At 36.3% G+C, this 23,477-nt stretch overlaps 2 protein-coding genes across 8 annotated transcripts; both read left to right on the top strand.

Annotated features, from left to right (window-relative positions):
- Nucleotides 1–548: 548 nt before the first annotated feature.
- sfi1 (SFI1 centrin binding protein) lies at nt 549–13,135 on the top strand. 6 transcript variants are annotated; one of them, XM_077198220.1, is made up of 32 exons: nt 549–604; nt 735–952; nt 1,040–1,111; nt 1,189–1,299; nt 2,375–2,469; nt 2,541–2,658; nt 3,466–3,568; nt 3,670–3,826; nt 4,474–4,635; nt 4,763–4,833; nt 4,953–5,045; nt 5,229–5,326; nt 5,822–5,888; nt 6,058–6,188; nt 7,053–7,134; nt 7,247–7,425; nt 7,508–7,583; nt 7,721–7,816; nt 7,967–8,043; nt 8,122–8,224; nt 8,331–8,427; nt 8,506–8,666; nt 8,770–8,844; nt 9,156–9,230; nt 9,318–9,494; nt 9,605–9,822; nt 10,430–10,528; nt 10,622–10,859; nt 11,049–11,121; nt 11,515–11,644; nt 12,185–12,287; nt 12,826–13,135. In XM_077198220.1, exons 2-32 carry the CDS (start codon nt 807–809, stop codon nt 12,970–12,972), a joined length of 3,630 nt encoding a protein of 1,209 aa, XP_077054335.1. In that variant the 5' UTR covers nt 549–604; nt 735–806; the 3' UTR covers nt 12,973–13,135. The 6 variants fall into 6 exon arrangements, with proteins under 6 accessions (XP_077054335.1, XP_077054337.1, XP_077054336.1 ...); XM_077198222.1 differs by having other exon boundaries at nt 557–952; nt 10,625–10,859; XM_077198221.1 differs by having other exon boundaries at nt 557–952; nt 10,433–10,528.
- A 491-nt stretch (nt 13,136–13,626) lies between these two features.
- On the top strand, nt 13,627–23,388 carry sxph (saxiphilin). 2 transcript variants are annotated; one of them, XM_077198235.1, is made up of 17 exons: nt 13,627–13,903; nt 14,788–14,951; nt 15,060–15,159; nt 15,265–15,444; nt 17,219–17,381; nt 17,469–17,533; nt 17,687–17,844; nt 18,521–18,707; nt 18,943–19,091; nt 21,169–21,259; nt 21,353–21,403; nt 21,484–21,666; nt 22,185–22,332; nt 22,448–22,530; nt 22,606–22,790; nt 22,871–23,057; nt 23,238–23,388. In XM_077198235.1, the coding sequence occupies exons 1-17, from the start codon at nt 13,843–13,845 to the stop codon at nt 23,279–23,281; spliced, it is 2,199 nt and encodes a 732-aa protein (XP_077054350.1). In that variant the 5' UTR covers nt 13,627–13,842; the 3' UTR covers nt 23,282–23,388. The 2 variants fall into 2 exon arrangements, with proteins under 2 accessions (XP_077054350.1, XP_077054351.1); XM_077198236.1 differs by having other exon boundaries at nt 21,484–21,651.
- Nucleotides 23,389–23,477: the final 89 nt, after the last annotated feature.

Genomic DNA, 23,477 nt, shown 5'->3' on the forward strand with positions numbered 1-23,477 from the left:
ACTCACACTGTCAAGGTAAAAGTGTGTTACTGAATAAATTTCCAAGGTTACATGGAAAATTAAGTAAAATAGTTAAACCCTGTGTTATCTACTGTAGGCCACGTTAGTAACACTGTATTAGACTGAAAACCTTTCTGTTCTGTGATGTTATCAGGACATGAACATAACCCAAAGACATAGTTCCGACTTACACATTGACACATTCTTTTGGGGTTTTATTATAATGATAAGGATCTAATCAAAGCAAGTTTTTGTATAAATCTTCTTTTATTTATTGGTAAGTCTTATATCCATAAATGTAAATACACAAAAAGTAAACCCTGCGTTAACATCTTCAAACAAGAATTTAATTTGTATTTAACTACAATCTCAATGGCTATTAATTTAAAAAAACATAAAACACATTATTTTAATATAACTATATTAATATCATAAATTTATTACAACAGGGTTGACAAGAGTCATTCTTCTTCTTATTATTATTTGCACTATAACCTTATCATTAAAGGTTTCAAAGTTAACTTTTAAAGAAAGTCTTTTATTATGAAATTATTTTACCGGAAGAATATTCATTCAACACAGAACTTAAAGAGCGGCAGTTATGGTTTGTTGTTGGTTGTCGTCAGTACGATAGCACTTAGATGACAGCTTTTTAATGAGCTGTAGTAGCTTTAAAGCCTTAAGTGGAGTATTTAAACCTTTAAAAGCCACTTTAATAACTTTATTTCTACCAGTTATAGCTCAAGCAGCGGGTGCGCTGATTGTCTGAAATTCATGTAACGTTATACTCCAATAAACCATTGAAGATGCAAACGACAAGACCAAAAGCTGGGAAACAGTTGTCTTCTGCTGTTGAAAAGAACCGGGCACGTAAAACACACATACGCAAAAACACGTACCGGGTCGGATATAATTGGAACCGAGGTGGTAGACTTAAAGAGCTAAGGATAAGGTAGGACTTCGTTCATTTTATAACGCCGTAGTAGTTGCATCCTCTATTCGTTTACAGTCGAAGTGATTATTGCATTGATTGTTTTAGGCACCTTGCTCGGAAGTTCCTTCGCTTATGGATTCAGAAGACATTTGGACGAATAACAACATCACAAGCCAGGTCCAGTGTATGTGTTTAATTAGTGCTCTAAAAAGTCAGTCTTTACTTATTTAATAAAATGTGTATTTTTTGTTTAGATCTCATTATTGTAAGGTGATCTTGAGGAAGACCTTAGGAGCTTGGAAAGATGAGTGGTGGCACGTAAGAAAGGAATGGACCCTAAATATAAGGGCAGATTGCCATTATACGTAAGTTAAGTCTTTCTCACAACACAAGGATGCATTTATTTGATCAAAAATACAGTAAAACGAATGATATTGTGAAATGTTTTCTTTTAGTATATTCTAAAATGTTATTTATTCTTTTGATGGCAAAGCTGAATTTTCATCTGCTTTTTCTGCAGTCTTCAGTGTCGCATGGGCCTTCAGAAATCATTCTATGCTGATGTGTTGCTTAAAGGAATAGTTCACCTAAAATGAAAATTCTGTCATTTACTCACCCACAATTTGTTCCAAACCTGTATGAATTTGTTTCATCTGCTGAACACAAAGTAACATATTTTTAAGAATATAGTTAACCAAACAGTTGATGGATCCCATTGCCTTAAATAGAATGGGAAAAAATGCTATGGAAGTCAATGTGGTTTTTACGAGAGGCGTCTATTCTTACCTAAGCTTAAGCTACAGTACACCCTGTATACATGTGTCCTCAGAGGTCATCCCTCCGCCTGAACTCGACTCTCTCATGAACGTGCGTATGGCTATTGCCGGATACCGGTGATTATAGTTTTTTTTTTAAGGTTTAAATATGGATATTTTTCTTACAAAACCTAGTTTCAGATGACATTTATTAACCCAATGGAGTCTTACGGATTACTTTTTATGATGGATGGATGCGCTTTTTTGAGCTTCAGAAAAGGGGGCATTATTTAATGCCATTACAATGCTGGGAAAAGCCAGGATATTATTTAATATCAATTTTGTATGGTATAATTTAAAAAAAAAAGGTTTACTATTCCTTTAATATTTTGTGGTAAGTGCGATAAAAAAATTCAGGAATCTTTGATTAATAGAAAGTTCAAAAGAAAAGCAACTTGTTAAACATGTCTTTTCTTTAATTTTTTATTATTTTAATGCATTTTTGCTGAATAAAATTATTAATTTCTTTCTCTTTTGAACGGTAGTGTTTGCCCCATCCCATTCTTCAATGGGGTGTTTTGTTTTGTCTTCAATGTTTGTTCTGTAATCAATTTGCTTAAGGGCTAGGACCTCAATGATCACCACATGTAATATTTATGTCTTTATTCTTTTTTGCCTATTGTAGGTATATGCTGTACAGCAAAACATTTCTAGCCTGGCAGGAGTATGTTGCTGTCCAGAGAGAAGAAAAGAAGAAACTGCGACTTGCAATCAGTTTTGGTATATAGACTGCTATTCTATTAATATTTGAGTTGAACAAACGTAGCTGTAACTGAATATTTGTACTGCAGAGACGGAGCACAAACTGCGGTGTGTGTGGAATGGCTGGGAGCTGTACCTGGACATGTGTCGCATGAAACACAGGATGCAAGAATCAGCAGTACAGCACGAGAGACTCGCTGTGCTGAAGTGAGCATTGCTCTCATGTGGTGTTAGACCAACAATGCAGAGCCACATATATAAAGTGAAGCAGACCAATACATAAAATACAGTGTTACAATCCTGGTGTAGGGTTGGAGTGTAATATAAATGACAGACTTGAATATAACAACAACATTTAGAGAAAAAAGTAAGCAAGTATATGATCACAAATATGTTGCCATAATACTTATATTAATAAATAAACAACATTATTTGAAAAGTTTTGGGTTGGTAAGATTTTTTTGTTTTATGCTTTAGTCTCTTGTGCTGCATTTATTTGATCAAAAATACAGTAAAGACAGTAATTTTGTGGAAATGTATGACAATTGTCTATTTTAATACATTTCAAAATATAATTTATACCTGTGATGGCAGCACCCATGACTCCAGTCTTCAGTGTCACATGATCCTTCAGAAATCATTCTAAAATGCTGATTTTATGCTAAAGAAAAATGTATTATTATTTTTAATGTTGTAAACAGTTGTGCTGCTTAATATTTTTGTAGAAACCATTATGCATTTTATGATGAATAGAAAGTTTGAAATAAAAGCATTTATTTGGAATAGAAGTCTTTTAAAATTATAGATGTATTATTTACTCACTTTTGATTAATTTAATGGATTCTTGTTGAGTAAAAGTATCAATTTCTTTAAAAAAAAATGTAACTTTTGAAAAATAGTTTATATAATAAGTTATCGAGATGCATGTGTAACAGTTAAGTAATGCTTATGTATAGTGGCTTGCAAGTAAAATACTAATGTGCAATATTTTTGTGCATGTGTTGGTTATCAAAGATGGGTTTGGACTGTGTGGAACATGGCACTACAGCACAGGGATGTGGCGTACCATCAGGAAGATCTTGCCTTACAACACTGGGCTCACACTGTACAAAGCAGAGTGAGTATGAGCGTGGTTGAATATATATATATATATATATATATATATATATATATATATATATATATATATATGATCTCTAAAATAGCTGTTCTTCACAGGCATGGCTGCACTGGAGAGGCAGGATGAAACATTCCTGTGTTCTGAAAGAGAAAGAGTCCAAAGCTCATCGTCACTATTGCCTTCAGCTTTCGAGACATTCACTTCATAGATGGATCAGACACACCGAGAACAGACAGGCTAAGAACAAGACAACAGGTTGCATTGATTTTTTATATTTATTATATGCACTACTGTTCCAATTTTAAATTCGTTTTATTCAGCAACGATTATAATTTATCAAAAGTAAGAATATAGACATTAACAGTGTTACAAAAGATTTTTATTTCAAATAAATACTGTTCTCTTAAACTTTCTATTCATCAAAGATTTTTGAAAAAGGATTGCATCACAGTTTCCACAAAACTATTAAATATCACAACTGTTTTCAGCATTGATGATAATAATAAGAAATGTTACTTGAACACTAAATCAGCATTGGAATGATTTCTGAAGGATCATGTGACACTGAAGACTAGATTAATGATGCTGAAAATTCAGCTTTGCCATCACCGGAATAAATTGCATTTTAAAATATATTAAAATAGAAATGGTTATTTTAAATCGTAATAATATTTCACAATATTACTATTTTTACTCTATTTCTGATCAAATAAATGCAGGCTTGAGAATTCTTTCAAAACTTTTTTTACAGACCCCAAACTTGTGTTATATATGGATTTTTTTGTTGTTGCTATAACTTGAGTTACAGTGGCATCCTGATCTGTCATAATTATGCTTTTCCTTTTTGCATTTTATGCATTAGTTTATCTTGAATCACATTTAATTAGTCTTTTGTTTTGCAGCTGTTGCTCAGGATGTATGGCGTGTGTCTGTGCTGGAGAAGTTTTGGTGTCAGTGGTATAATGTCCTGGAATCCAGACAGGCTGAGAAAGACAGAGGACAGAGAGCAGACCAACTGGCCCAGCACGGCTCCCAACGGCTGGCGTTCTCCAACTGGAGACACTGTATCTTTGCTTACACCATTAAAAAGACAGTTCGCATTTACTTTTATACTCCTAGAAGAAATTAAATATGTCGATGAAAGCATGATGGCACGTCGTAGTGCAGTTGTTTTCCTGATCTGTTATGTAGATGTCACTATGTGCTCACAGAAGGCTAAAAGGGAAAAATCTGCCATGCATCACAGACAACTCTATCTTCTGGTTAGTTTCTGGTTACTTGTTCTTAGAGGTTTTAACATGTTTTTTTTATTTATGTGATATGTAGCTTTCTTTTTGTTTAAATTCTTGTTTATTTATGATGGTCTTTTATTTCTTCACAGCGTTTGGGTTTAAAAGGCCTTACTCTAAACGTCACTCACAGTAAAACTCATCGTCTCAACAAGAATCTTAGTGTCCAGCATCATCATCACATTGTAAGGAGAACAACACAAATAAAGAACATATACACAACACATGACAGAACTGTCCTTAAACGTAATATATTTGTGAGAAAAAAAAATGTCCTTGATCCTTTTTTCTTTAAATAAAATACTTTATTGTACCATGAAATCTAAATTTAAGTTTAATTGTCAGAAATGGATACTGATGTTTTGCAGTTGCTGGAAAGGTGTTGGAAAGTCTGGCAGTTGCGCTTGGATCAGGCTGAGGACAGAAGTCTGCAACCCCAGATGAGTGTTGCACAAAATCATCACAAGTCAGTCACATAAATTAGTTCAATTTTTTCACAGTTCTGCTTGTGCTTTTTAATTTGAAGCAAAAAAAGAAAGATCCTCCCACTTTCAACTGCTTTTTTCCCAGCTAATTTCTTATGCGTAAACATTTGTATGAACATAAAAAGATTTAACAACTGAGACATAAAAGGAACAAATTGCATTGACATTTAACAAACAGGAATGGAATTACGAGTCCCTGAACAAACCGAGGGTGAATATCAAAAGTAGCAGTCAGTATGTGTAGCAGTCAGTTCTTCTTACTGTGAGATGTTACCCACTCTCAACTTGCAAGTTCTCGAATATGTCAAAAATTGTTTATGGTTCATTATCTAAACACTTTCCAAAAGAGATCTGTAAAGCTTATATGGATTTGACTAAATTCTTTATTTCTTTATTTGCTGAGTTTATATATTTTAGGTCATTAATAAACATGAGTTTGTCTGTGAGGCTTTTAAACGGTTGTTATTAATTAATAGATTCTCTGTGCTGAGATTTTGCCTTGATCGTTGGAGAAAACGTCTTAAAGAGCACATACAAATGCAGGTAGCCACCACACTTTCTGACACTCATTATCTTAGGTCATAGGTCTTATCATAGGTCACCTGCAATTAATAATGGACTGTACTTTTTTCTTTGTTCCATGGACTGCACCATTTTGCCTTAAATGCTTCTAAAATTTTATCACACAATCTGTATATGTACAAATGTATAGGAGTTGGAACTACGTGCTGATGCCTGCTTTGCCCGTCGCATCTTCCCACAATGTGTAAACACTTGGATGGAGTTCACAGCACAACACACAGAGAAACGAGAGCGGAAAGAAAGAGCTGAACAACATGACAGGTGGGTTTCTGTAGCTAAGTAGTGTATGCATATTTGTTTTTGCGGTGTGTACTTCAATAATAAGGTTAAAGTTGTTAAGATTATTTTCAGGTTAGGTAAAGTAAGTTGAGTCTGGCCTAAATTACAAGCTTTTTAAATTACTTACACTTTGGTCAGAAGACTTCTCTGTGGTATGTTGTTATTTAAGATCTTAAAACACTATAAATCAAAGTTTAATAAATTCCAGTCAGCTCTGGGCTTCTTGTCTTCCGGTTGTTGTTTTTTTGTCCTCAGCTGTGGGCTTCTAGGCGTCGGGGATACTGACGTATCAGTATTCAAAGAGGCAATCAACTTTTCAGTCTTTTATACTCCTGTTGTTTGCCACCGAAGTTAGGTTCTAATCTTCTTGATTGATGTAAATTGTAACTTTCCCAAAGTTTCCAAGATCCTTCTCAAGGCCTCTCAGGTGCAAGCTGTCCGCCCTTTCAGGTCCTTGAACTCCAGTTATCTTAACCAAGATATCTGATTTCCTTTTAAGGTTCTAGGAGTAGAACCACAGTCTTTTGTGTCCTTGAGCACACATAAACTCACACACTTCTGCTCCTCCTTTTCATGGGTAGGCACACACACACACATACATAACTAACAATTACTATATATCTCTGCCAAAACAGTATAAGGCATTTCTTAGAAACAAAAATAAATAAATAAAATCCTAAGCAATGCATTATATTCAATACATTGGCTAAATATGTGTAACAAAAAGGCATCTACAATAAATAAGGAGGCAGTTTAGTTATTTCCTTGATATTATACAACAATGTAGCTATCCATGTCTGTGTTGTATTGTACTGAAAAATGTACATGTTTTCGTCCTCTATATAGGCAACAAACTTGCAGTTGGGCATTTTATACATGGTGGAGAAGTTTGGAGGTACGAGGAGATCAGAGACTTGCTGAAAGAACGGTATGCTGACAACCATGAAAATACATTGGCGTTAAAAGTTTTGGGTCAGCAAAATTTTTTCGTTTCGATTTTCGTAGTCTCTTTTACCAAGTAATCAGTGTATTTCTTGTAGGCTGTGTTGCATGCCGAGCATGTGTGTTGTGCCCGTGCCTGGTCTAAGTGGTCCTGTAGTGCTGTACAATGTAGAGAGGAGAGATTCAAACAAGCAGCAGCTGACTCACTTTACAAACACACTCTTCTACGGAAGGCCCTGAACCAATGGAGAAACCACGTTGCCAACATACAAACCAGGTGTGAATCAGATAATGTAACTATAAACTGAATAAAGTATTTCGATTTTGAAGTTTCAGCTTTTTTGTGTTTTGTTGATCAGTCGGAGACGTTTGGAGCAAGCACAGGGTCATGATGGGCAGCGGTGTCTGAGAAGAGCCATGGCAGACTGGCATCAGGTACGAGTAGCACAACTGGCTCTATTCACTAAGGGGAAACAGCTGACAATGTTTTTTAATCATCATATGATGCAGATGTTGTTGTTATTATTGGTTTGAAATATTACATCTAAAGTAAATATGAGCTTGTTTAACAGTATGTAGATCACAAAAGACAGAAAAGAGAGAAACTTGCACAAATGGAGAAACACCACCACAGCAAATTGCTCAGACATGCTCTAGAAGCTTGGAAGGTATGAATATCATGTATGTTTTGACACAGTATACAGTATATCTACCAAGATTGCTGTAATATACTAGTGTATTTTATTTTGTTTACTCTATATATAAAGCATGCTGCTCTGAAGATGATAAACTAATTTTTATTACATGCATGCATGCAGTCGTACCATTTGCAGACTCAATCGATTAACAAAAATGTGGAGTGCCGTTACCAGGAGCATCAGCAACATCTGGTCAGGTATTATGATATATTTACTAAAATTGTTGTAGTGTTTATTTAAAGAAATGTAATCTATTCTATCCTTTTTTTCTGCAGGAAAATGTTCTGTTTATGGAGAATAAACGTGACATGGCTAATGGAAGAGAGACAAAAGGAAAACAGAGCAAAATGTTTTTCTCAAAAGCACATTCTATCTCAGGTGTTTATAACATCAAAATTAGTTATATAACAGAAGTAAAAAATGAACACCTATTATTTATCAGTGCAATTTTGTAATTTTACAAAATATTTTATATGTCTAACAGGTGTTTCTGGCATGGCGACAGAGAACGGTATCTGCTCATCGTCAACGTCATCAACAGGAGGAAGCCCTGAAACAAGCTCAAATACACCTGGAGAAATGTACTTTGCTTATATAAATACCACTGTTAGTAGTCTGTGCAATGATGAAATTATTCAGTGTTGTTTTTGTGCTGTTAGTACGCATGCAAGTGGCACTGAGAAGATGGAGAAAGCGAAGCATGGAGGTAAAAGATGAGAGACTGTCGAATGACAGAGCCAACAGACACTACAGCAGAACGCTGGGAAAAAGAACCCTCAACACATGGACCAGCAATATTCACCATCACAAAACATATCAGGTGCCAGTTCAAGCAGTCCCATTCTTAATTATTTTTACGTATATATATTTTAATTTATTTGTAATATTTATGTTTTGTATATATACAAATTTATGCTTTTTAGGAAATGAAGAAAAGAAGCTTTGAGCTTCACAGGTTGAGGGTTTATCAGCGCTTTTTTATCTGCTGGAGAACACAAGTGAGTTTTGATTTAGCAAAGTGTTCAATCATATTCGATTGCTATTTCACTCAGATATACATTACAATAGGGAAGAAAAGATGATCACAACATCTATTTCATGTCCACTTGGTACAGCCATTTGTTTAAATATAGCTGTTGTGGTGGTGTTAAAGTTTTCTTATAGCCTCACCTACTGTACAGCAGTTCAAGCTGCTGGCATTGCATAATTTCCTTTTTTGAGCTGAAGCTTCTAATGATTGATTACTACGGTCTCTTTGAAGATTATATATTGTATTTTTTGTCTGATTTTGAATGATTATGACACACAGCTGCAGAGCAGAAGAAGAGAGGCGGAGCAAACTGAGACTGCCCTTTGGCATTGGTCCCTCAACCTACAGGCCAAAGTAATGTCAGATCTTGCACTGTTTATCTTTTGACAATTCAGGTTTCCTGCACCTGCAGTCTCATACAGTTTGGTCTATATGCTTTAGGTGTTTTGCATGTGGCGGCTGTGGATCGCAGAACGTCAGAGAAAACAGAAGCGTTTGACTGAGGCAGCTCAGTTTTACAGAGATGAACTGTTGAGAGAGGGCGTCACGCACATCCTCACGCACACAGCGCACATGAGTGCTTTCTCAACTAATATTGCACAGCACAGCTATGAACAGGTGCTGTTTCTATAGTTACTGTATATTTGTGCATTTCATTCTACAGTCTATAAAGTATATGTGTGTGTGTATTTGTTTACATTAATATAAGTAATCCTCATCTAATACAGAGCTGTCGTCAGCTTCAGGACGTGGTAAGGCGGTGTGCCGTTCGATGGAAGCAGCGGGCACTGTGCAAGCCTGTCAAGGGTAAAACAGTGCCGTCCAAAGTCAGCCACCCCAAGAAGTGTGTGTCTTTTTTTCTGCCAGAAGACCACACCCCCATTCCTACCACCTCTCCAATCAGGAGCCAAGCAGCAGAGCAGAAAGATTCCATCATCAATCACCTGTGAGTCAAAGTCATTCTTATTGCAAATGTTAATCCTAAGCTTATTTTGTTAGTTGTTAAAGTAGCTAATAGAATTAGTTGGGTTTTTTTTGGGCGAGATTGTTAAATATTCTATATATAATATAGTATATATTAGTCAGAACCAGTATTATTTTAGTATCTATCAGATACTATTATAATTTTTTTATCATTGTTTTGAATTAGTTTTTATTTTATATTTTAATTTTTCATTTTAATTTTAGTTAGAATTTTAGTATTTTTGTTGTATTAAATTGTCTGTATAGTTTGTTTGTTTGTTTGTTTTTAATCAAATTTCAATTTTAGTTTGTTTTTTTAGTACATCAATTTAAACTAAAAAATATTTTATTTTATTTCAGTTAATATTTATTTTATTTAAAACAACAAACAATTTTCTTATGCTTTTAGTTTAATTTAACTAAAATAACCCTGGTCAGAACCGTCAATGGAAACAAGGAATTATAACTATTAGGTATCATAGTAAAATAATAATTAGTTTGACACAACATCTTATTTTTAATTTATCTTCTTTTATTCCAATTTTATTCTGGACATGTCTCGAGTAAATCTGATCTTCCTGTTTTGTCAGCAGTTGGTCGGTTCGAGCATCTAGATTGCAACCAAGAAGACCAGATGACCTGCTGCAGTCTCCAGCCAAACTTCTGCCACATGACTTCAAGATCAGCAGGTGTAGTACTCACAAAAACGTTGTGACATAATAAAACACAATTTTTTTTGTTCACATACTAATGAGCATCTACCTTTCTCTATGGTGCTTCAGTAGTCAGAGGGTGTCTGTAAGAGAGACTGCATTTCCCTCAGTGCCCTCCAGCAGTCCTTCCTTTCCTTTTCCGTTACCCTTAGTCCCTATCACCCAAAACCCACTGGAGTCACCTGCAATGTTACTACAACCTAGGATCCTCCCAGTAAAACCTGGTCCTCCAGGATATTTTGCTGCCACCGGCCAGGACATACTTCTTCCTCCATCTTCATTTACTGTCTCAGTATCACATGGCAAGGTAATCATGATGCTGTAAGAACACTTGTTTGTTCTTAGGCTAGGACAAAAATAGGTTTTGTATCTTTTCCCCACGGCAGTTTCTATTTACTCAGTTACTTATTCTTGTTTTTGTTTCGTCATCTCGCCTGCTAGTAGAAAGTGTGTATTTTGGCTTAAATGTGAATTTCCAATTTTTTCTGTTTTACAGCAAAAAAGTTTAAGGAATCAGGAGCCCCGACTGCATTCTACTCATTTCACTTCCCACCTTCTCCCAAAACAAGGTAAATAGACATAATCTTTCATGATATGAAGTAGAGCTGCACGATTAATCATTAAAAGATTGCGACCTCGATTCAAACACCCGCACAATCTTACTCTAAATGACAACGATTCAACTATTAAACCTCTGGCAAATATGATCACAGCGAGCATTCAAATCTCCATTTGCACTGCTGCTGAGCCTGAGGAAGCAGATGTCATGAAACCGCTTCCCAAATACTCTTTTCAACCACTCAGTGTTATCTTTTCTGTTACAATAATTCAAATTAAGATGAAAGTTCATCATTTGGATTGCATTCAAAATAGAGGAGAAATATATATACCAAGTGAGTTTTGCTTGTTTACGATTTCATTTCCGTTACATATTTACACTTGTCATTTTGTCTGGGCTGTAGGTATACATGAAGGTTTACCTGAGCAGGAAGATGAGGCTGTGGATTTGGAGCAAACTGAAAATCTCACCAAAGAACTACTAGATATTAGACTGGAAATGCAACGATACCAGCAAGACCGAAAACAGTTACAGTATGTTAATCTGGCTTTAAATGGGATGAAAATACAGTGTTTAGAATTATAATTCATTATTTTTTATAAAACACACATTTCCGTTGTAATGAAATTGTAGATTTGCATACTATATTTGTACATTTTTTTTCACGTTTTTCTGATGTGATCCTGCTGTAAAAGTCACAAATCTCCTAAAATTGAAACCACTACTTTGGGAATGCATTTTATGACTGGAGATGTTTTTTGTCTTTGAAAAAAAGTGAATTGACCCTCCAGCTGTAGTTTGACTGAATCAACATATTAAAGTGGGTTATTTATTCTAGCACACACAAACTTGGCTTTTGGAATGAATAGTTGTTTCTGCTATGTTTGAGAGACTGAGGTGAAAATATTTGGGTTCTTAACATGTTAAATTAGGGAAAGGAATGTTTTGCTTTTCTATTTTGTGATCGAACAAAAGGGGTATAACAAATATCATCACCTTCATATAAAAACATTGCACCTAATGAGATGTTTTCACTAATATAGTGAAATCAGCCTAAGTTTTTGTCTGTTTAGGACATGGCGTAAGCTCCAAAAGGTCTTGAGTAACTGGCTCACAACAACAGGCATTGAGGGAGAAACTGAGGAAAGAGAAAGCGTCTTAAAGGAGTTAAGTGAGGTATCCATATATCTTTCTTTCTTTCTTGCACACACTCGTACACAAATTCACATCTTTAAATATGTACAGTAAAGGAATAACAAGTTGTGGCAACACTTTTGGTTCCTCAGACTGCACTATCGCACAGAGGACTCTGGTGGTTTACATTTAACATGCATATTTTTGGAGAATTTACTTTAACATAAATCTAAATGCTCAAAACCAGCTGTCAGGAGTGTCACTAGATAAATGTTACAGATTGCATTAACCCTTGCTTTTATGTATGATGTACAATACTGGAAATATATAATATGGAAAATATTAGAAATTATTAAGATCTGATATTAGTCATTAATAATAATTGTAAAATTAATTATCTTTATGCTTGTCATTACACCCCTAGGTCTAATGGATTTTGTGCATGGTGGTCTTTATAAAATATCTTTATAAATATTCTAGTTTTTGCTCTGATGAGACTGTTAATATTTGTTAATCTCTGGTTTTGTTAATTTTAATTTTAAAAGTAATTTTAGTAATTTTTTAATATGTTTCTTTGCAGCTTGAGAGTCGCATTTCTTCTCTATCTTTGAGATTAAACAAGCAGAAACCCATCATGATTTGCCATGCTGCCAGAGTCAACGCCATCCAGAGCCAACTACTACCACCCGTGGTTAATACAAAAACATCTACAAAGTTTGGAATATAGACTAAGGCTATATTGTGCAACCTGTTATCCCAGAAATAATTCTAAGAAATATTGTATTTTTGTAGTCCCTTAGTCAATTTAAAACCTGTTTTTTATTTCAGTTATTTATTTATTCAAATACACTTTTGTAAATACTTCATTTTTAATAAAGCATTCAATCACATATTTTGATGTTTTGATATTGTATATTTATGGATTACCTGAATTAATTTTATGTTGGCATTTTGTGACATTGGAACAAGGAACATTCTCGGAATTAACTTTCTGGATGTTTTAGAATGTTCAAAAGTATTGTTCCCATAATGTTTGCAATTATGATAATTATGTTAAAATAAATATTCACATAACCCCCCCACACATTCACACAAACGATTTTTAACGTTTAGAGAACAATAGAACGTTCAGAAATAACGTTTTGATAACTTAATAAAGTAAGTAAAAGGTTATTGGAACATATTTTTGTTAGTTAGGTTGGATCCTATCTTGGAATCTTCATTTGGACGCAATCAACACCTGGACTTGATGCTTCAATGAAAGTCCAGTAGCATTTAATACCATTAGCATTTAACACAATTCCAAACAAAAGGCGCTTTCTGGAAATGCCATAAAACGCCAAGCAAGAAAATATGCCTGGACGAGAATGTTCCACGTGACACAAGAGTTCCGGTAATATTTTCCATATGCGCACATTTATTATAAGAACTATTCGCTTTGGAAACACCCGCTTGCCCAAACCCTATTTTTTCTGACTCGCGCAAAACAATTAGATCTGTAGGCGAAATGCCCGTTCAGCTGAAACTTCTGTACAGGTCAGGACTCAATGTTAAACAGTTACTGTGATTTATTTTCCTAGAAGATATTTCTGATACTATGATGAAGCGAGTGGGAGTTATTGTTGTCATTCTACTGCTGTGCACCATCACCAGCTGGGGTAAGTGCGCGCTTGCTAAAATTAAGAACAGCAGTAAAATAATTCTTTAAAAATGTTCAGAGTTTTGAACGTATTTCAGGATTTGGGAGTAAACAGAAATGTCTGCTGCTCTGCCAGAACTTTCAGTAGCAATAAGTGGATTGCAAAATGCCACATTTTTATTCTGAACATTGCTAAATACTCTGGGTGATAATCACTACAAAGTTAGGAGAATGTGTTATTAAATTAGCGTGCGTAGCGAGGAGCTGATATAGTGTCAATCAATAATAAATTAATAAATCCTCTTAAGTTTTAAGTTATTCAAGCCTAAGTAATGACATTATTTCATATTTCTTAACAAAAGTTTCATATTTCCAAATAAATAGATTATGAGCCACAAATAAATGCAAAGAGATGTGCTTGTGACATAAAACATATTTCTAAATATTTTTTTTTTGCAAATGTCATTTTATGAATTTTTCTGTTACTCCTAACATGATGGCTTCTTGTAATCTCATTCTACTTATTTGTGAATGTTTCATTTCTGTGAATCTCTCAGAATCTATGTATTTGGAAATGTGAATTCTAATACTAATCATAACGGAAAGTTGCTATAGTAGGCCTAATCATCTCAATAAAAGCAACTTTGTGGTTACTCAAACGTTAATTGAAAACATTGTGAAAGCTATCTTATTTGCAGTAGGCAACAACAAAAATTCTCCCATCAACAGAATATTGAAAAATATGCCCCTCATTGATATAATTGCAACACTTTTTAATGTTAGCAGCTCCTCTTTCTCCATTCTTTGGTCTTTAAAATCCTAAGATGTTTTCCCACCATAAAAATATTTGATTTGTCAAACTTGAAATGTTCTGTAAGTGTATGCCTGTATACCTGTATTCAGGTAAGAAGATGCGCTGGTGTACAGTATCGGAGCCGGAGCAGAGAAAGTGTGCAGAGCTGGCTAAAGCACTGGTCGCTGTCCTTCCACCTGCGGCTGTCACAGCCTTCGCACGTCTCTCGTGTGTGAAAGCTTATGGGACTGCTGACTGCATTAATAAGATACGGGTGGGTGACGTATGATACTGCATAAGCTTAAATGTATTTAATTTTAAAAAAATCAACCCATGAGACATAAAAGTAGATGGTTTACATTCTGCCACTATCTTTTATCAGGATAATAAAGCTGACCTAGTGACTCTGGATGCTGGAGAGGTGTACTCTGCAGTAAAACAGTTCGGTCTCACAGTAGTCGCAAAGGAAATCTACAGAGATGGTATCCAAAATCCTAATGCATTACACTCTGATCTTATGCATCACACTCTTCTAGCACTAACATGTAAACATCTTCCTTTTCCACTTGGTCTCCTCCATCTCCTAGGTGGCTGTATTCTTGCAGTTGCAGTGGTGAGGAACAATAGTTCTTTTAATATGCGCTCTTTGAAGGGCAGTAGGAGCTGCCATAGTGGAGCTCGCTGGACTGCAGGTTGGAGTCTCCCTTTGGGACATCTCCTGTCTCGAAACCTCCTGCCCTGGGCAGAGGATGAGCCCCTCAGTCAGGGTAAGACAACCACAAATCATAAGTTGTATATAAGCAGTGTTATTGTTGACTAAATTTAAAACAATTACAAAATATTTCATTAATTAGAATTATTCATTATTGTTAATTAAAATAACATAAAATATACACTCAACAGCCACTTTGTATAGGGACACCTTGTTAGTAATGGGTTGGACCCCCTTTTGCCTTCAGAACTGTCTTAATTTTTTGTGGCATAGAATCAACAAGGTTCTGAAAACCTTCTGACAACACTTCCACTCAATTTTCATTTTCCTTCAGTACTACGTCTGGGTTTGTGGTATATTTGTGGGTTTTCTCCAGTCAATTTTTTGACTGGAGTGGCTTAGAACGATGATGTTGAAGTCGTTTGCTGGTCGTGCGTCACAACCAAACGTTAGGGATTGGTTATGGCAGATTCAGAGTGGCTCTGGGCAGAACCAATAGTTTTAAACTTCAACAGAGTACCCGCCTTCAAGGAAGTTAAAGGATTAGTTCACCTCAAAATGAAAATTTCCTAATAATTTACTCACCCCAATGCCATCCAAGATATCCATGTCTTTCTTTCCTCAGTATCTAGCGAATCGATAGGTAATTTTCCCAAAAAATTATATATATACTTTTTAACTACAATTGTGCGGATTAAGCTGATCTGCAACGCGCCGGGAACTACATCATCACATTGAAAGGTCATATCCATGTCGCCATGTCGGCAACATCGAGCCTGACCTTTCAACGTGAGTTCCCGGCGCGTTGCAGATCAGCTCAATCCGCACAATACCCTTCTCCTCAGCTGCGATCGTGCACAGCATTTTCAAGCACTTCAAAGACCTTTGAAACTGCATTGATTTGGACTTCAAAACAGTGGTTGTCATTGAAGTCCAATATTTGAAGAAAAATCCATAAATGTTTTCCTCAAAAAACTTATTTTCTCTTCCACTAAGGAAAGAAAGACATGGATATCTTGGATGGCATTGGGGCGAGTAAATTATTAGGAAATTTTCATTTTGAGGTGAACTAATCCTTTAACGCTTGTCAATAGAGGTGCGGCCAGACTCTCTGTACAAATGTCTGGTAGGACCAGGCTACAAGTATGGTAACCCATACTCGGAATTTGTCCTCTGCATTTAATCCATCCAAGTTAGTGCAGTAGTGAGTAGTGAAGATACACACCCGGAACAGAGGGCAGCCATTTTTGTTGTGGTACAGAGGGAGAGATTGGGGGTTAGTCGTTTCCTGTCGGTATTGAGAATCGAACCCACAACATTGGAGTTACCAGTCTGACTCTCTAACCATTAGCCCATGATGCCCCAAAGTTACTTAAATCACCTTCTTTCCCATTCTGATGCCCAGTTTGAACTTCAATCATCTTGACCATGTCCACATGCATTGAGTTGCTGCCTTGTGATTGGCTGATTGGCTATTTGCGTAAACGGGCAGTTGAACAAGTGTACTTAATAAAGTGGCTGATGAGTGTAAATATTACATGAAAACCTTAAACATCAAAATCTACTATGTTAGAATATAAATAACACAAAACAACACCGTATATAACAGTCTCTAAAGGATCAATCCAGAAAATTTGGATTAAATGGATTAAGTTTTAAGTGATTTCCCAGATTCTTGTTGCTGTTTGTATATTTCCAGTCACTTGGTAATTTGGGTCTTAACCCAGGGAGTATTCCGTCATGTTCTCCCAAACCAAACAAACAAAGTCTTCAAAAATATGTATGATTCTGTCGAGTTCCCAGTGCTCATATTTTGACTGTTTTGTCAGCGGTTAGCGCTTTCTTCAATGCCAGCTGTGTGCCTGGAGCAACTACAATGGCAGCCAGCCTTTGTTCCTTGTGCCAAGGTCAAAGGTCATACATTCGTCAGAAAAATTTCCATTGTGAGACATCTCACAGTGAACCATTCTACCACAACCAAGGAGCACTCAGGTTAAAATAATCCTATTTACGTCTGTATCAGTGAGTCACTGCCAAGTTACCTTTAGGATCTTACAGTCTTCACTGTTTTTCTTTCAGATGTTTGCAGTCACAGGCAGGAGATGTTGCCTTTGTGGATCACACAGCTCTGGACAGCATAGATGGTTAACACAATGAACTCTTACACAACTTTTTATTTGAACAAATTGTACATTCATGGTGTAACATTTATGCTTATATGGGTGTATATTAGTGATTAAATCCTATATGATGAAGACCTCTCTTTCTCGTTTCTATTTGATCACTTTACTCAACAGAAAGTGAGAAAGATGAGTTCAGACTGCTGTGTACAGATGGTACTCATGCTCCCCTCAGCAGTTTTAAAAGGTGTAACCTTGGACGAGGCCCTGGAGGGGGTGTGGTCACAAGAATGAGCACGCGTAAAATTGCCCGGAAGTTCTTGGTCGCTGCCCAGGTATGCTTTGTGTTGAAGGCTAAAACTGCAACATAAAAATTGTCTGATCCAACCATCATGTACTGTAAAGTTTTAATAACAAACCAGGAATGTCTCAATCTCTTTTTGTATATTTGCTGAGCAAAGAGGGTGTCCAGACTTGGTCCTGGAGGGCCACTGTCCTACAGAGTTTTGCTCCAACTTGCTGGAACTTTCAAGTATGCCTAGTAAGACCTTGATTAGCTGGTTCAGGTGTTTAATTGGGGTTGGAGCTAAACTTTGCAGGACAGTGGCCCTCCAGGAGTAGGATTGGACACCCCTGGCAAATATATGCAAAGTGTAATGTATGCAGGACACATAATGCTAAAAATTAAAATATAAGTAATTTCTGTAACTACAAACTACAGTAACTGCATGTACTAGTAGTACATGGAAAAACTGATCTTAAATGGGTACAATATTAAAATTCTGTCATCATTTACTCATCCTTATGTTATTCCAAATATGTATGCAATTTTAAAGAAGATACATTTTTGGGTGAACTATCCCTTTAACAGATTGATGGTCCTGCCAGTGTCAAGTTGACCTCAGGTTCATGGCAATGTTCCTTAATAATGTTATTATTATCTTGGCTGATAGGATTTTAGTATCTTACGATAGAGAAAAAAAATCTTTGGTGCTTTGTTTTCTTTGAAAGATGTCGTTTGGTTTGAGGGGACGGGAACGTCAGCGTTTCCAACTGTTTGAATCAGCAACCTATGGTTGGAGTGACCTTCTCTTCAAAGATGTGACTGAGAAATTATTAGTTCTGATGGAAGACATGGATATGAGCCAGGTTCTTGGACTTGACTATGTGGCCTTGCTCAAGGGCCTTGGACATGAAGGTGAAAGATTGCTTCCCCTCTGTACCATATAATCTTGTAAATGCTAAACTTAAACTTTTGTGTGTGTGTGTGTGTGTGTGTGTGTGTGTGTGTGTGTGTGTGTGTGTGTGTGTGTGTGTGTGTGTGTGTGTGTGTGTGTGTGTGTGTGTGTGTGTGTGTGTGTGTGTGTGTGTGTGTGTGTGTGTGTGTGTGTGTGTGTGTGTGTGTGTGTGTGTGTGTGTGTGTGTGTTGTTAGGTAGCTCGTTGGAGGACAGTGTGGTGAGGTGGTGCTGTATAAGTCATGCTGAACAGAAGAAATGCGAGCAGTGGGCTCTTAACATAAAATCCGATCCTCTGGTGTGTGTAAAAGCCTCATCTATGAGTGACTGCATTGAGAAGATCAAGGTCTAGTAAGACAATTTTTCAGCAATTGTGATTTGTTTAAACAAATATCTATAACAAACATAATTTTATTTATATTCATTTATTTTAGATAAAAAATATTGCAGAATACAGTTTCATCACCAAACATATTTATGGCCTACATTTTCTGAGTTTACCCTGCATTTGCAGATATATGTAAATTTGATTCTGTAAGTGATTTTCAGTGTGATTTTACTAGTGTTATTATTATAGTATATATTTTGAATTTCAACATTCATTTTCATTTCATTTAAGTTTTATTCTTTTTGCAATGAGCTCATTTTTCATTTTTCTATTTCTTATTTAGCTTTTTTTATTTTATTTTTATCAGTTTTAGTTATTTTAGTACTTCTACTCAAACCTATTTTATTTCAGTTATTGGCCAAGGCAAAATTTCCTAATTTCAATAGTTTTTCATCTAATATTTATATTTTATTTTATTTCACATTTAATTCAATTAAAGAATTTTTTTAATAGTTTTAGTGTTTGATATCTACAGGTCCTTCTCAAAAAATTTGAATATTGTAATAAAGTTTATTATTTTCCATAATGTAATGATAAAAATTAAACTTTCATATATTTTAGATTCATTGCACACCAACTGAAATATTTCAAGTCTTTTATTGTTTTAATACAATCTCAAAAAATTAGCATATCATGAAAAGGGTCTCTAAACAAGCTATTAACCTAATCATCTGAATCAACTAATTAACTCTAAACACCTGCAAAAGGCTTTTAAAAACTCCCAGCCTGTTTCATTACTCAAAACCGCAATCATGGGTAAGACTGCCGACCTGACTGCTGTCCAGAAGGCCATCATTGACACCCTCAAGCAAGAGGGTAAGACACAGAAAGAAATTTCTGAACAAATAGGCTGTTCCCAGAGTGCTGTATCAAGGCACCTCAGTGGGAAGTCTGTGGGAAGGAAAAAGTGTGGCAAAAAACGCTGCACAACGAGAAGAGGTGACCGGACCCTGAGGAAGATTGTGGAGAAGGACCGATTCCAGACCTTGGGGGACCTGCGGAAGCAGTGTCTGGAGTAGAAACATCCAGAGCCACCGTGCACAGGCGTGTGCAGGAAATGGGCTACAGGTGCCGCATTCCCCAGGTCAAGCCACTTTTGAACCAGAAACAGCGGCAGAAGCGCCTGACCTGGGCTACAGAGAAGCAGCACTGCACTGTTACTCAGTGGTCCAAAGTACTTTTTTCGGATGAAAGCAAATTTTGCATGTCATTCGGAAATCAAGGTGCCAGAGTCTGGAGGAAGACTGGGGAGAAGGAAATGCCAGAAAACTGCTGGTGTTGGTCCACTGTGTTTTATCAAGGGCAGGGCCAATGCAGCTAGCTATCAGGAGATTTTGGAGCACTTCATGCTTCCATCTGCTGAAAAGCTTTACAGATATGATTTCATTTTTCAGCACGACCTGACACCTGCTCACAGTGCCAAAACCACTGGTAAATGGTTTACTGAACATGGTATTACTGTGCTCAATTGGCCTGCCAACTCTCCTGACCTGAACCCCATAGAGAATCTGTGGGATATTGTGAAGAGAAAGTTGAGAGACGCAAGACCCAACACTCTGGATGAGCTTAAGGCCGCTATCGAAGCATCCTGGGCCTCCATAAAACCTCAGCAGTGCCACAGGCTGATTGCCTCCATGCCACGCCGCATTGAAGCAGTCATTTCTGCAAAAGGATTCCCGACCAAGTATTGAGTTCATAACTGAACATAATTATTTGAAGGTTGACTTTTTTTTTATTATTAAAAACACTTCTTTTATTGGTCGGATGAAATATGCTAATTTTTTGAGATAGGAATTTTGGGTTTTCATGAGCTGTATGCCAAAATCATCAGTATTAAAACAATAAAAGACCTGAAATATTTCAGTTGGTGTGCAATGAATCTAAAATATATGAAAGTTTAATTTTTATCATTACATTATGGAAAATAATGAACTTTATCACAATATGCAAATTTTTTGAGAAGGACCTGTATACCAACATTGGCGATTGTCTTAGTATCAGTGTCTAAAACAGAATCAATTGTTCATTTTCACAGAGGGATGAGGTGGATGCTGTTTCTCTGGATGCCACTCATGCTTTCATAGCTGGGAAATGTGGCCTTGTCCCTGTGGTGACTGAATATTATGGTATGTAAAACATCCAGAGTTATACTCACTCATGTCTTCAAGTTCATCTCACCCTGATTTGTTTTTCTCTTTGTTGGTTCATTTGAAATTTAGGAGAGAAATGTGAGATTCCTGAAGGAGCAGGTGGCCATTATGAAAGTGATGGTAATAAGAATTAAAACAAGCTTAACATAAATGATACATTCCTATTATTATGTCTTTACAAAATATATTTGTCTCTTCAGACTTACCATCAGTGTATGGTGTGGCAGTTGTTCGTCGGACAAGCCGGAGTTTATATTTTGGAAGCCTGGGGGGTAGACGCTCTTGCCACGGTCACATGTACAGTCCTGCTGGCTGGGTTTTACCTGTAAGACACATGCTTAGCACAGAGCACAACAGCAGCGCCCCATGTGAGCCAAATAATGGTACTACATTTTCCTTTCTATTGCATGGTAACTCTACCAAACTGTTCAAATATAATATTTTAGTTACTTACATTTAAAGAGAATATATTATGCCCTTTTACAAAGTCTTTGATTTTGGGGGTCTTTTACTTGAATGTACAAAAAAACTCATTTATTATTTTCCACGTTATATATTGTTGCAGCACATCTCTTCCCAGACTTTCAGTAACGCTCTGTTTAGTTCCTGTCTCTATGAAGCACCTCCTTCTGAAAGATTAATGTGCTCTGATAGGCCAGCTGGATCAGTGCCTTGAGCAGGAATTATTTAAATTTGGAATATTGTGATGTGTACTTTCCCGGAATAAATCTCAAGACTACAATCTAGTCATTTCAGGGAGTTCAGAAACAGTGGTCACTGATACAGAGAATAACTCCCTTCAGAGTGGACTTTATCCTCAAAAAGCAACATTACACACTAAAAAAGTTGAACATGTAAATAAACATAATAGGTCCTATTTAATGGTACTCTCTGTTTTCAGTGTATGCTGAGGTGTTTTGGAAAGGTTGTTTGCCAGGAGGTCAAGGCAATCTATGTAAGGTGTGTATGGGTGGGACTGAAGAAGCTGCCACCAAACGGTGTGCTGACAACCATAATGAGCGTTACTATGGCAATATGGGTGCATTAAGGTGAGGAACAGTTCAAATAAAATGGTGTACAGGAAAATATGTCTGATCACCCATTGCTAGTGTGTTATAGTGTAACCATACAGCTTTGCAGGCTTTAAAATGTCTTTTACTCCAGATGCTTGGTTGGAGACCCCAGTGGGAAGAGTTTTGGAGATGTGGCCTTTATGGAACACCACAATCTGGAGAGCAACATTGAACGTAAGATGTTCACAATGAGAAATGTCATCGGAATGAATCTCATTGATAATAATGTGTGATATGTTTAATGGACAGGTCTACACACCAGTGGCTGGGCTGAGGGTTGGCTCACTTGGGATTTTGAGCTGCTTTGCAGCGATGGCAGTCGGGCTCCTCTGACAGAATGGAAGACCTGTAACTTAGGGGCAGTCCCTCCAAATATTGTTATGACACGTCCTGTTCTTACAGCTCGCATTTATGACCTCTTAATGAAGTCACAGGTCTGCACACTGAAATTATAATCATCTGATTGATTTGGGAGTCTTTTAGAATCCGAATACTGATATGTTTTGCGCTATAGGAAACCATAGCAGCTCGTCCAGATACTGGGTTCCACCTGTTTGAGTCTCAGCAGTATGGTGAGAGTGACCTGCTCTTTAAAGATGCTACAAAGTGCCTCGTTCACACAAGTCACGTGGACTATCGCACTATTCTGGGAGACGAGTTCTATTCACAGGCTGAAAGCATCTTTAACTGCACAAACTCAAGTAAGAATAAAAAAAAAAACATTACTATTTTATGCATTGCATACCAATTATTTGTTTGGATTTATAATATTACGATCACTGGATTTTTAAAAGAGTTTGTTTTTATAAAAATGCACATAGGTAAAATGTCACTTATTTCAATAATTACTCTAATTGCACTTTAATTTGTTTTTTTTACAGATATCTTACAGTTCTGCAACCAAGATGTGTGCAGCATATTCTAAACAAACTAGATGAAATGGCATTTATGACAATGTTAAAAAGAAGCATGGGTCATATATGATTTATTTTGTATCATTCCTGACATACAATAAAATACTCTTTGAAGATATATTTTATATTTGTGAGTGCAATACTAGAGTTTATCAATTTCATCAAAGAACACAGATGGAGATTTTGCAGCGTGCCAAATATCCAGGA

This window comes from Siphateles boraxobius, unplaced genomic scaffold, assembly GCF_051911475.1.
Source record: "Siphateles boraxobius isolate OS27281-9 unplaced genomic scaffold, OSU_SipBor_1 41, whole genome shotgun sequence".
In the NCBI taxonomy this organism is placed as follows: Eukaryota; Metazoa; Chordata; class Actinopteri; order Cypriniformes; family Leuciscidae; genus Siphateles; species Siphateles boraxobius.

What these genes read in the sequence shown, in the direction of transcription:
- sfi1 (XM_077198220.1), top strand. Translation starts at nt 807, where the DNA reads ATGCAAACGACAAGACCAAAAGCTGGGAAACAGTTGTCTTCTGCTGTT. An exon ending in GGCTAAGAACAAGACAACAG is followed by an intron (nt 3,827 to 4,473) that starts GTTGCATTGATT and finishes TTTGTTTTGCAG; the next exon opens with CTGTTGCTCAGGATGTATGG. An exon ending in ACCATCACAAAACATATCAG is followed by an intron (nt 8,667 to 8,769) that starts GTGCCAGTTCAA and finishes TATGCTTTTTAG; the next exon opens with GAAATGAAGAAAAGAAGCTT.
- sxph (XM_077198235.1), top strand. Translation starts at nt 13,843, where the DNA reads ATGATGAAGCGAGTGGGAGTTATTGTTGTCATTCTACTGCTGTGCACC. An exon ending in AGCTCTGGACAGCATAGATG is followed by an intron (nt 17,534 to 17,686) that starts GTTAACACAATG and finishes TTTACTCAACAG; the next exon opens with AAAGTGAGAAAGATGAGTTC. An exon ending in GGCAATATGGGTGCATTAAG is followed by an intron (nt 22,333 to 22,447) that starts GTGAGGAACAGT and finishes CTTTTACTCCAG; the next exon opens with ATGCTTGGTTGGAGACCCCA.